A 13,690-nucleotide genomic window follows, 5' to 3' on the forward strand; every position below is an offset into this window, starting at 1 on the left:
TGGGATTATTAAGAGTCTTGCTGGGTAAAAGCTATTTTGTCTTTATGACGACTTTCTTGAGTTAAGCAGTGGAGAGGCCTTAATACCAGAGTTGAAGTTATTATACATTCTGGAAAGTGCCTTTAAATATAGAGTTGCCTGCTGAGAATACTTTCAGTGAGGAAAGATAGAAAGATTGGGGAGAAAGGAAAGGGGAAAATTGAAAAGGAAACTGGAGAGAATAGAAGGAAGACAATAAAAGAAAAATTAAGTAAGAAAGAAGAGAGTAGATGGTAAGCATGTTGGTTCTCTAGAAGAATCTGAAAGTAGTCAAACAGAGAGGTATATTTCCCTCAAGAAAGTCTACTAAGTGTAACTTGAAATGAAAGGATCCGTTGGATCAATGGAGGGGTAATGGCCAAGTTAAAGTGAGTATATATTTCTCGTAGAACTTGATAAAAGCTAGGAGATCTTTACTCTTTGGTATACAAAATGTATCTCAAGAGTTCTGTGTGTTCGTTCTGTGTGTCTATGAAATGGATCCCTTTGAGGCTGCTTTTTAAAATGTGAAGGTGTTAATAGAAAAACCGGGGAGTTATCAAAAAGCCTGAGATGCCCTAAGAAGTCAGATACCTCTGGTTCTTGGTAATTAGCCCCCAGATTAAACAGCAGGCTTGATTGATTGGGACTGGGTAAGACAATTACTTTGTCATTTTTGAAAATCCCCTTTGCTTTATTCTTAGGCCAATAATCCCCATGTATGGGTGAAGAGAAAAGTCTCTAAAGCCTAGGGGTGTGGTAGACTGGAAGCATTTAACACCTTCCCCATCCCTCAATGCTGCAGGCTTTCCCTGTAATCCTGTCCCTCTTTCCTGTGTTTTGGAAACCCAGTGGAGATATGTCTGTGTCAGCAACCACATGTCACAACAAACAGAGGTTTTAGACAAGCTCCCATTTTCCTCCCCTTTCTCTCAACCCCGCTATCTGTATAATAAATGCCCAATTTCTTATTGTTCTCCTGGATAGGAGCACATTTTTCAGATATGTGGGATTTATTTTTATAGCACAGCTGGTCTGCCAAAGGTCACATAATTTGGCAATGTTCCCAGTGGTTAAAAATTAATTTCTCCTTATTAATACAACCAAGGTCCCATAGGATAGGATCCCAGCCTTATCTGAACTTGACAGCTTCCTAAACCCTTAGAAGGATGCTTTCTCCTGCCCAGCTATCTGTGCTACAAGGCCACGGTGTCCTGGAATCCAACCCCTGGAATCCGCTTAGGTAAGCAAGCTAGCAAGGCCTTGGAACTCGAAAGACTGACAAACTTCTCAAAACTGTCTAAGAGGGTTCCAAAGACTCACTTTCCACACACTTGTCACCGAAGAGATTCAAAACTGACCTGGTGGATTTTCCAAAACATGAACACCCTACCTGGAACAGGTTTTTGAAGCATTGAACTGACTTTGACTCTGGGGATAAAAATAAGCAAACAAACAAAACCCATTGCCTCTCCAGCTATATGCTGCTCCTGCTGCTGCAGCTGCGAGGATTTTCCTGGACCAGATCATGTTTACCTTTTCAAAAAGCTTGAAAAACAAACCAACACAAGCATTTTCAAGATGTCACCAATGGATACCTAATCTTACCACGCTTGGAAAACACCTTCTTGCCAGAAAGTAAAGGTTAACAGAACTTTTAAAAGTGTTATTTTTTTCTGTTCCACTTTTCAAAAATTGGAAGATTCTGTCTATGTTACTGGAATAATTTCTACACGAGTCTAAGGTCAGGTTGGGGAGTTTTTTTTTTTTTTTTTAAACAACCTGTTTTAGTCAATATTATTCTTGAGTTTAAAAGTTAGAATTTTCCCACATTTGTGTCAATTTAAAAAAAAACCTCTATTTGTACTGAGCTGTTAGAAAAAGATGAAAAACAGCGGTGGAGTTATCAGAATTCTGTTCCAGGGTTTTTCTCCCCTTCACTCTCTAACCCCCTCTTCAAATGGTTTATCTTAATTGGTAGCTCTTTGCATGTAAATTGGTCTTTCGCTGCTGGCCTTTTACATTTCCCAGGAAGAAGGTTCGTTCGATTTAGATTTAAAGCTGGAAGGGACCTTAGAGATCCCCTAGTCCAACCCCCTCATTTTAGAGGAGGAAAATGAGGTCCCAAAGGTTAACTGGTCTGACCAAGGTTACAGACAATAAGGAACAGAAAGGCAGACTTCAAACTCGAATTTTCGCCTGGAAATCCAGTGCTCCTTCTCCTTTAGGCACTACACCGGCCTATTCTTTCTGCTCCAGAAGGGTTCGGCTACGTGGGGGTATCATACTGTTGTGCCTTTCAAAGTGAAAAACTAGAAACAAGAGTCATTTGGTGTATAGTAAGCATGTAGCTTCCCGTCTCTGGATAGCACAGGTTCAGGTCCCAGCAGGGGTAGCGCTGCCTTTCATTCTTACAAGGTAGCTTAATTGAGTGCTGTGTAGCTAAATGTTTGAAGGCCCCGTGGATAAGATCTTAAAAAAAAAAAAAAAATCAAAGCCCTTAGTGCTGCCCGGACATTAACAATTCCATGCAGCACATTTTGCAACAAGCGAGGGCCTGCCCCCCGATGCCCTTGGACTGAAAAACCTCTCCCTCTCCCCAATGTTTTCTCCCCTCCCCACCCCCGCCCCCATCCCCACTAAACCCCGTCGGCCAGGTTTCAGTTTTGCAATGCGTCCTGTTACCAACGGGCGGCGGCATCTTTTCAATCCCAGGTGGCTGCTTATCAGTCAATGTTTATTGGGTATCCACAGGATGTGTGTGTAGCTAGAAACTAGAGAACACAGAAAAAGACTGCGTCCCTGCCAGTTGACACTCCCGATTCTAGGAGCTTACAACCTTGCCTTAGGCTAAAAGGAGCTACATGAATTATTATTACTGCTCATGGCCACTGCAGTTTTTGGAAGGACATGCCATATGGGAGAGCCTTCCAAACATAAGTTTTTACGCAGAAACACGGCATTTCATTCGTTCTTTTTTATGGAGTCTTGTTCAAACCAAGGCCTCTTTCTATTCCAACTATAGCTTTAGCCCTCTGCTCTGATCTTACAGCCCAGACAAGCTGTGGAATTCATATCACATCAGGCTGCCTGCCCTCCACCCGAAATAGTGTCTTAAACCAAACACGCAGGATTGAAAACTTCACAGATAAAAGTCTGGCAACTGAAAGTGGTCATGAGGTTGGGGGTTTGGGGGAGGGGGGGGAAAACCCTGAATCATTGTTTCTAGCCTGATCCATAGGGGGAGACAGAAAAAGTTGCTAACGCTTGATGGATGACGCCGGGTTAACTAAATCCACTAACCCACAGATGAGGGCTGAAACCAGCAGAGGTAGCTTCCAGGGGCCAAGAGCAATGCAGAGCTGGCCAGCGCTCGGGGGCCCAACCCCTCCGTCCCTAGCGGAGGGCGCTGGATGGCTGAGAGGGTGGGGCGAGCCGCGGGTTACAGGGAGGATTTGCCAGTATTGTAAATTGAGACTTCCAGGTCTCCCCCTCGCGATTCACCAGCGAGAAACTGGGTTCTTGGGAACGGGAGGGGTCTGCGATACTGAAGTACAAAAACTGGTCTCCGCTCCAGCGGTCACTGACGACCCGCGGAAGCTAGCGGGATTCCCCGGGCACAGTCAACACTGCCTCGGGCTGCGCAGGGCCAGGCGCTCCGTACGGGTGGGAAAGACTGTGGAGGAGCTCTCAGACCTAGGCGAGGGGCGAGAAGGGGCAGCCGCTTAATCCCAACTCGCCTAGCCTCTATTAACATGTTGGTATTAAAAAGGAATCAATCAGTTCAAATGAAGCATTAGCCGTGAATTTCTTCCTCCCGCGGAAAAGCCCGTGCGAGACAGAGGACGGGGAGGGGAGGGGAATGGAGGAAACTCATTTGCAACTGCAATTGCTTCTCTGGAGGAAAACTGCGGCTAGGACTTTAACTTTCTGGCCCCGGGCCGCAGCCGGGAGATGCAGAGAGCTTCTCCCCCGGAGTGTCGCGGGTCCCTGGGAGGCGGGGGTGGGGCGCAGGACTGAACTGGAGCTGGCTGCGGCCAAACTCCCCCGGGCTAATTTCTCCCGGGTTTGTGCTGGCGTTCTGCTTTCGCTGGGAATATTTTTTGCCTAATAGAATGTTTATGGATCGCTTGGCTAGCTTTCTGCGGTGCGGCCCAAACAAATCGATGCAGGCTCCGTCATGGGGTGGGGGTGGGGGGAGAGGAAGAGACGAAGGGGAGGGCAGCCGGGAAGGCTGGGGAGGGGGGGGCACAACCTCTCGACCACGTTTATTCCCAACGGCGTGTTTTTCACCTGTTAAACAGCAGTGGGCTCAGGAACTGAGTACCTAGCCTCGCTGCAAGTTCTACGCATTCCTGCAGCTTAGTCCCTCTCGTTCCCATCTCCTGTTTTCCAGCCGCCTGGGTAATTGCAGCCCCTACAGCTCCTATTTCCCACTCCGCAGAACAGCAGGCTGGTTGGCCTCCTCCCTCCCTCCCTTCCCTCGAAGACCCGGGGCTCCCGCATAGGCGGCTCCCCGACTCCAGCGGGCGCAGCGCGGCGCTAAGTTGGCGCATAGCATAGTGCAGTGCGGGGGGCGTCCGCGGCTTGGGACTCGGGCTTGGCTAAGAGAATGCGGTTCGAGCGTTCCCTAGCCCGGGAGGCGGGGGGAAGGCCAAGCAGAAGGGGCTTTGGATTCTGCGCTTCTGGCGAGGGGCTCGGAGCCGAAGCACAGGGGATGGAGGGGACGAGTTGGAGAAGAGCTGAAGACCGGTTACATCAAACCGCTCTTCGCCGCCTCAGGAGCACTTTCCTTGACCCAGACGCCCAAGTCTCTCGTAAGCAGCTGCTAGGGGGTTAAGTTTTAAGCTATCTCACGCCAGCTTTCATCCCTCTTCCTTTTCTCTCCCTCCCTCAACCGGCTCCCCATTTCCATTCTTCTCGGAAATGGTTACCCAGTGGCGGCATCTACACCAGTCTCCTTTCCAGACCCCAGGCGCACACGCGGATGAGTCAGGTCTCACTCGGCCTCACCCTCTGCCACCCCTTGGTTCAGTTTCCCGGGTTGCCCGCCCAGTTTGCAGCTGGAAAACCCCAGAAAACTCTACTTCGAGATGCTTCCCCACTCGGAGGAAGTAGCTCCCCCAGTCTCCTTCACTCCAAGCTGGCCACCTGCCTGTGAACATGGAGAGTCCCCAGCTCAGGTAACCAGAAGCATCGCCTGGTTCCTTGCCCCTGGACTTGTATAGGAGAGACTCAATCACAATCCAGAGTAGGGATAGAAAGGTTATGGAGTCAGACTGCAGCCCGAGAGTGTTCCCTGTCGGGTGCCAGCGTTTACACACACGCAGGCACGCGCTCTTGGGCACACACACACACACACACACACACACACACACACTCTCACACACACCACTGGACTAGGGGAACAGATGTACTGAACATCTGTGGTGTGAGATGCTCCCTTGCTCTCCAACTTCACAACCCCTTCTGTTCCCTCTCCCCCGCCCCCCATAAAGGGAAACGTTAGAGAAGTTTGTGTGTGTGTGTGTGTGTGTGTGTGTGTGTGTGTGTGTGTGTCTATTCCCCCAGCCCAGGCCTATGTGAGTATGTGTATGAATGCATAATAATGTTTCATGGGCCCGCTCGCTCCCAGTACTCACAGTAAATTACATAAACATACATAATTTATGCAGCATCCAGGACTGTGAGAAGTAATTTAATTTTGCCTCATGCTGTGACCTTAGAATTAAGGAAAGAGAAAAGGGAGTGGTGGGAATCCCTTAAGGTAGGATCCGTACCTATCCCACCAGGTGGGTAAACTAAAGGTGTAGTTCCCCTAGGGGGGATCTCTTAATGGAAGCGAAATAACTGGAAACCAAGATAGTCGGGGAGAAAGTGTACCTACTTAAACGTCTTCCTTCTCAAATACACACTCAACTTCAAAGGATAGAAAGAAGAAGGAGGTAAGGGGAGCACATAAAATAGAGAAAGCTACTCTGTCAAATGAAATTACCAGGCAAGTGGCTCACCTCACTCAGCCATAGATTAGATACATGGCAGGATTTGCCCATGAAGGCTTGGGCCTCTTCTTAAAACCCTATCGCAAGCTAGTGACTTGGGAAGTGTGTGTACTTAACACATCCTCCAGTTAGATCAGGTGTATCAGGGTGTAGATTTTTCTTCCCCGGTCACCTGTTAGTTCTTGGTAAAAGCTGTCAGATCTCAGATCGATTGAATAATCAATAGAGTGAAAGATCCATCATGGAAACTGTCCCCAGGAAGGAGGGGGTAAAGTTGCTCTTTATTCCCTTAAGAAATAGAGGCCTTTCCCACAAAGTTTTCATGTGCTCCAGTCCCCCTGACCCCTTTACTGCCTGGCCCATCCTCTGCTCTATGGCCTCTGCTTATCTCGCCCGCAGTCTGCCCACATTCCCTTTTGGCCATTGGTTTGGAGTAAATTCCATAAGGAAAAGTTTCTTAAGCCCTTCACAAGATCTTTGAGGGCCAGGCTGTTTGTTTTATCTAATAAAAATTGTACATGATTCACTTTCCCAGAAAATACACAGGCACATATACACAGTGTGGAATTGCAGAGGCCAGGATTAAAAAAAAAATAGGAACCCTACTCATCAGTTTGAATGCATTTTTAGTTGAAGCCCCTTTATTTCTCTACCTTAAGCCAGACTGTTCCATCAGCCTTAGCCATATAATTTTTGAGGTTTTTCCATCTATCCCTTTCAAAAGAATGAGCAGTGTTTGAAAATGAAAACTAGATCCCCCCTCTCCCAATCCTTTCACTTTGCCTTGCTCCATGTAGCTAAATGGGGTGAATACAAATGATTTATGTTTTTCTGGCTAGGTTAAGGAAACTCAAGGGAGATGTGTTCTGCTTCAAGACATGAAAAAAATCCTTAAAACTGTAATGCGAAGGCTTTGTAGTATTTTTAAACCTTTGATTCAGTCCATATGTGACATCTGAACACCGCCAAAAACTGTCTGTTTCAAAACACACTCACACACACACTCTCTACTGCTAGCAGGAGGGAAAAGTTGCATTTTTAAAGCGATGATGGTGGAGAAGGATGGTTGGGTCTGTCTAAATTATTGAGTAAGTCTTGTTCTGCGCTGTGTGTACGTCACCCCCTGCATTTGCACTGGCTTTTAAGGAAAACGATCACAAACGCATAGAAAACAACTTTCGAGGGCTTACCTGCTTCTCCTATCACTCCGGGTCCTGAAAAGCTGAGAGCTAAAGAAACCCAGAGAAGATGAAATGTATCCATTTTTGGAGAAGGGGCTTTCTCCAGAGCTTATGTGTAGATCTTCCTGGGTAACCGAAAGTCTCTCTTGGGTGTCTCTTATTTTTCTCCTTAGAATTTCTTCCGCAAGTGTTCCTAATTGTCTCGTTTCCCTCCTCAGGGGTCCCGATGTCCCGTCTTCTACCCTTCTGCTGGCTTTGCAAACCCACCGCACCTCAACAGGAGGAAGGGCAGCTCTGGAAATCAGAAGAGAGAAAGAAGGGAAGAGGGTACTGCTTTCCTCCTTTAAAAAAAAATGTATTCTCTCCAGTTCCTTAAAGTGTCATTGCCTTTATCCTATAATATCACGAGCATTGACCGAAAGCCAGGGGTAAAAAAATAAAATAAAATAAAATAAAAATAAAAGAGATTTGCCTTTGGGCATCACACAACCCACAAGCAAATGTATAATTTCAAGCACATCCACTGATATACAGACTTCCACATATACACACACACGGCACAGACACGCGGCGGAGGGACAGACAATCTGTCCGCATCGGTCAGTTCTCCCTCCTCGCTGCGTTTCCCTGAGTGGGATTGTCCTCTGAGGTCCGTGGCTGAGCTGGGCGCAGTTCCCCCAGTCTGACCAGTTTCAGGGGGGAGTGTGTGGGAAGAGCAGGCTTCTGGAGGCAGTTCAGGGATTTATACTGTGTGTGAGGCTGCTGCGGCGGCGGCGGCGGCTGCGGCGGCGGCTGCTGCTGCTAAGGCTGAGGAAGCTGCCTTCATCCGAACGATGATGATCGGGGCTAAGAGTTGAGTCTGTCCCCCGTCCACCCTCTTCCACCTCCTCTTCCTTCTGCTCCCGAGTCGGTGCGTGTCTCTCTGTGTCTGTGTGTGTGAAGATGTTCAGAGGCTTGTGGGCTCGGTGCCTTCTTCTCTTTCTTTGCCTCCCCTTCAGCTCCTCGCAGCCTTTTCAGGCAAAGCAGCATGTGGATGTCAGAGCAGAGGCAGAGCTATCCGATTACACGCCGGTTCAGGGCCCGCCCCTTCTGTGTTCCTGATTAAAGAGGCAAACGCGGAGACACACGGCATTGAGCGGCGCTCAGACCCAGCTCGAACATCCGAGCGGTGGCAGCAGCAGCCGCCGCAACAGCAGCTCCCTGCAACCAGCCAGCCAGCCAGCCAGCCAGCCGCAAGATCAAAGTTAATCCAGCTCCCACCCAGACTCCTCTTCCCACCTCCAATCCACAACTGGCGGCCGGGAGCAAAGCCTTCCCGCAATAGCAAAGAGCCTGAACCGGGTCTCGGTCGCTCAATCTATTAATTCCTTTGCTTAGGACTGAGCACCTTTCAAAGAGCCATCCGCTCGTTCCCCATCTCTCGAGACAGACAACGGCAGGAACCGGAATAAATCTCTGTTCTCCCTAAATTCAAAACAAATTCCTTGTTGACTCGGGCGCCACCCACACGGAACACAGCACAATACAACACCACACATGCGGTTGACAAGTGAAGTTGGATAGGCTGCAGTGCTCGAGGTGGGTTGCCTGAGCGATCTGGGGAGGGCAGCTTCGCCCATCCATCCATTCCTACAGGCAGAGCAGCAGTGCGTGGCGGAGACATAGAAGCCATCAGTCAGGGCTAGGCTAAAACCAAAAACACCCCGAGGGTTTACTAGTCATAGCCTCTGTCATGTCCCAAACATGTTCTCCCGCCCCCCCCTTTCCTTAGTGAAATAGCTACGTACACTTCCCCACCTTAAAGATCAGAGCGAGAAAAGGGCAAAGGGTGGGGAACACCCATGTTAATCAGGGACATCAGGAGTCTTTTGGAGTGGTTTTTGATTTTTTTTCCCTTCTTAAGTACAGGTGCTGAGATAGACCTCTGGTCCTGGAAATGCCATCCTGACTACGTACTTATGGCTCATATTTTTCCCCTGGTGATGTGGTCACAAATGCTCAGAGAAGGGGGGAAAAAGCAGCATTATGCCAACTATTTTTAAATGGAGGCGTGAAAACCGTTTAGAGCGAGCCGCAAGCTAACAGTTGGGGAAACACTTGTATCTTTGTTTCTTAGAATGGTTTTTTTTGTGGCTTCCAAACTGTCTTGCTTCACTAAGCACCTATTACTACATTATCATAAAGACTAGAACAGTAAGAGTCAAAATAATAGCACACATATGCATACGCTGCAAACTCACAGAACTAGGAAAAAAAAAGTTCTGAAGACAAGAAACACACACACATACTTCTGACTCATGTTCTTCTTTACTGAGAGTGTGGGATTCTCCTGGGTGGTTTACCTCCTTATCTAGACTTGGCTTTAGCTTTGTTTATCACTTTTAGTGTTTGAGAAATCTGTAACTCCCGCTTTACTGCTATTTACACTCAGATAATGAAAACAAAATTGAATCAGAAGTGATTTGCAAAGAGTTGATCCAAAACATAACACAGATTTTACAGTGTCATGTAAATTCCCCGAATGAGTATCCTGCTGTTAATCTTAGATGCCTGTTCTGAAAGGGCACAGAACAGAGGGTTACTGAGCCCTTGCAGAAGAGCCAGTCCACAGTGTGGCCTAAAGGCAACATTTCATCTTCCACAAAGGAGGCTTTTTTTTTTTTTTTTTTTTTTTTTTTTTTTAGGAAAGAGAGAAGCATCCAAATTATTACAAACATTAGATTTTTTTCACTTCAAGTTCAGTTTGAAAGTATTTCCTCATATTTAACAAAGTAACTAAAATGCAGTGATCCAAATTACATCTCTGATAAGTAAAGGTTCCAGTTGATAGCCAAGAATGGGTCAACTTGGGTCTAGAGGGATAAACCCAGATGGTGAGAAGTTAACAAGATGAACAAGGCATTTCCTTCGTCTGGACTAAAGTGTTCTCAAGTAGAAAGTGAAGGAGTTGAACTAGATAATTTCTAAGACCCTGTACTATAAATCCTATGAAAGTAGTTAAAAAAGTTAAGAAAAAAAAAAAACACGAGCTTTGGTGACTGTCACTATAATCAGTGGACATGGAACATTTCAGTGATAACTCCTTCAACCATCCCAACATGTGGCAATTCTATTATATTCATTATTTTTAAATATATGTAATAAATATTACTGCCAAGTGGTTTGGAGATGTGAGTAAGGGAAAACGGGGAAGGAAGCTAGAAGAAAGAAGCCAGGAAAGTAAAGAATGCCACATCACCTATATGGCATAAAATCATATGAAGATATTCATGGGATTAATAAGATTTAAAGTTAGTAGAAGCTTTGAGATCATCTAATCTAATTCTTTGTTTTACAAATGGGGAAACTGAGTCTCAGAGAGGTCATAGACTCAGAGAAATGATTTATTCAAAGTCATACAGCTCATTAAATAACAAAGCAAGGAATTATATCCAAATCTTGTCCTTCCAAATCCAGTTTTCTTTACACATATCACACATCCCCTTACTAAGGTTTCCAGTGCTCTATCTTATTTACCTAGAGGAGTTCTTAATCTTAAGACCACAGATTTCCAAAGAGCTTATGGAGTGATTTCAGGGGTCCATAAATTTTCAAAAAATTAACTGGCTTCCTTGGTCATGCTATGTATTATGCACTTAAAAACATTATTTTCAGAAGAAGTCAATAGGCTTCACCAGACTGACTGCCAAAAGGGTCTATGACACACAAAACAGTTAAGAACCACTGCCCTCTATAGAGCCCCTGCTGAATCTAATCCTCATATGGAGGAAGATTGTTAGAATGAAAATTCCTGGACTGTTTGTTCTGGTGTAAAGACCTGGAGTCCTCAAGAGAGTGAGAGTAGGCCATTATGGGTACAGGCTACTTAATCTTGTTTCCTACTTGGATGATCTGGAGGGACTCTAATGATAGGTGAAATCATTCCCCAATGATTTTCTTTCTCTTTTTCCTTTTCCCTGTTCCTTAGCAGCTACATTTTTAATTTGCTCACCAGAGCCTTTGAGACACAACTGACCAATCTTTGGAGAGTATTTTGTATCAAGCTGGCATATCCTTTGAGTAACTTGGTATAATACTACGGGAATGTGTCAAATTGCCAGATCATTTTTTTAAACAACGGAGAGACTTGCTAAGATGTAACTTGATACAAATAATGGTAAACCATGATTTTTTTTTTTAAAGTTGGGTTGGTTCCCCCCCTTCAGTAGAGCTTGTATCTTATTATTTCCAAACACTTTGCATAAAAGAAATACCAGATCCCAATTAGAAATGTAGAATTCCAGGAGGAGTGTAGCCATTTGGGTCATTTGTCCAGCCCTCTCTTTTATAGATAAGGAAACTGTGGTGGGGTAAAAATGAAGTGATTTACTTAATATCATAAAAGTGAGTTGACAAAGGAATGGAATTTGGAATCTGGGTCTTCTGACTCTTAGCTCAAAAATTTCCATGAATGATACTAAATTATTTCCCTATTTAGCAAATTGAAAGACAACTGAGATTCTGAGATATTGCTTTTCATGAATGCAAGTCTCCCCTGCTCTAAGATTTGAGCTGCAGATTATGTCTATGTTAAGGCAACATCTAATCTAGTAGCTATCATTATACCAGATTCCTTTATTTCTTATCTTTGGCAAATTGCAGTCAGTACTGCTTTCTAGGCCCCTTCAAATAGCTTCCTGTTTTTGATTAGGAAAGAAAGGTCCATGTTGGAAGTCCACCAGGGACAGGAAATGCTCAACCAAGCATCATCATCCCAGGAACTACTCTATCTGGTTGTAAGGCAGACCACAGGGTTATGGGTAATGTAATCTGTAGTTTTGGGAGATATAATCTCATCCTGAGTTGTCCTTGATTTGAAGGTTTTCAAGGAGAACAAGTTGACTCCAGGACCTTGTCAAATTGGCCCTGGAAATCACAGAACAAAACAAGATTGAAGGACCAATCTCTAGAAGCCACCCACTAAACTCCCAGGTCAATTCAGCCTGATACAGATACTGTAGCTTGGGGCTTACTCAGACAAGGTTGGGAGACCAGTCTATTGTAGCCACCCAGTTAACTCCCAGGTCATTTCAGCCTGATATAGATTCTTTCTAGTTTGGGACTTGCTTAGAAGGACTAGAAATGTTTTATCTCAATTCAAATTCCAGGGAGTTGGCTGGAATCAGGTAGCTTTCTGGGAGGTAGAGAAAATTTGAGGTAATTTACTCTGCTCTGTAGGAACTATAGAGAGGGAGTGGATGCCTCACAGATGGCGCCCAACTGAGAGTGACTGGTTTAATGAGTAAAGGTGGTTTGGAACTAGTAGTGAAATGTGTAATTAATGGTAACATCAATGACTTATCTAGGGCAATTTGCTCCTGAATTGCAACATAAGAATAGAAAATTAAAAATCCTATTGTACATTCTAACACGCTGACAAGAAAGGATATTGTAAGGATGAAGCAAGAATATAGAGGATGCTAACAGATTTCCCAATCAGCCACACCTTGGTGGAAAGTGAGGTGCTCTGGGAGGCAAGTTTTATTTGAACACACCCATCTGAGGAAATCCCAAGTGTCAGTGGACCTGAATTCAACTTTTCAGGTTGCATACCCCTGGACAAATTAAGACACCTTTTTGGTCCCAATTTTCTTCATCTATAAAATGAGAGAGACTACGCTAGATGAATTCTGAGTTGTTTTTTTCCAGTACTCCACTGATAATCCTATGTAAATATTCCTTTATATGTGCCATCCAAGGATTTTTCAAACAAGTGATGACAATGTTTCTTATTAACCCCAGAAACATCCAAAAGGTAACACCTAAAGGCAGAGGACTGGATCTCCAACATTCCTCATGTCATCTTGATGACCAAGTATAAGAATTCTTTCCAGCGGAGTTAAAAAATCCCACTAGGAATTTATGACTACCTGATTTTGGTGGTTAGGTCAGAAGATCATAGAACTAAAGTTGGAAAGGAAGGTAGTTGGAATTAACAAGAGGAGAGAACCCTCCCCTCATTCCTCACCACCCCTTTCAATCAGTGGTTCCCAGTGGAGATTTTCTCCACCCTGTACTGGTATATTTTTAAGGAGGCTGCATTCATGATATTGTATATATTAAGTGTGCATGGATGCATAGGGCTGCCGGATGGTGTACAAGGAAACCAAACAGACACAGTTCCTGCTTCCTGGGGCAGCCCTTAGAACACCTTGTCTATGACCTAAAATTTCAAAGGTCAAGAACTGACTCAGCCCATACCACCAGTCATATGATAAGGTCCCTTATCTTTGTACTAACATCAACAAGCTCTCAACCCTGGAAGAGAGAGATATGAGGTGTAATTGCATTTTAATCTTTCATTGACCACACTGCCCTTGTTAATGTTTAGCCTTAGCAGTCTCTGAGGCTAAGCTTGGGTTCCAAAATGATGGATGCTTATCCCTTATTCCTTTCTCTGTTGTTATAGCTAAAGCCTGGACTTTTGCTCTACCCAAGAAAGAATGTCTG

General features: G+C 45.1%; 1 protein-coding gene across 4 annotated transcripts in view; it reads right to left on the reverse strand.

Annotated features, from left to right (window-relative positions):
* Window positions 1-8,611, reverse strand: part of NRP2 (neuropilin 2) — a 147,954-nt gene extending 139,343 nt beyond the window's left edge. For 2 of the 4 annotated variants that reach the window (XM_012546409.3, XM_023500683.2), the window contains exon 1: window positions 7,211-8,610. In XM_012546409.3, coding sequence (XP_012401863.1) covers window positions 7,211-7,283 — 73 coding nt within the window. In that variant the 5' untranslated portion in view covers window positions 7,284-8,610. Of the gene's footprint in view, window positions 1-7,210 lie in introns of all 4 variants that reach the window. The other 2 variants (XM_023500681.2, XM_023500682.2) reach the window with 2 other exon arrangements.
* Between the last annotated feature and the right edge of the window lie 5,079 nt (window positions 8,612-13,690).

Source organism: Sarcophilus harrisii, chromosome 3 (genome assembly GCF_902635505.1).
Source record: "Sarcophilus harrisii chromosome 3, mSarHar1.11, whole genome shotgun sequence".
Lineage (NCBI taxonomy): Eukaryota > Metazoa > Chordata > Mammalia > Dasyuromorphia > Dasyuridae > Sarcophilus > Sarcophilus harrisii.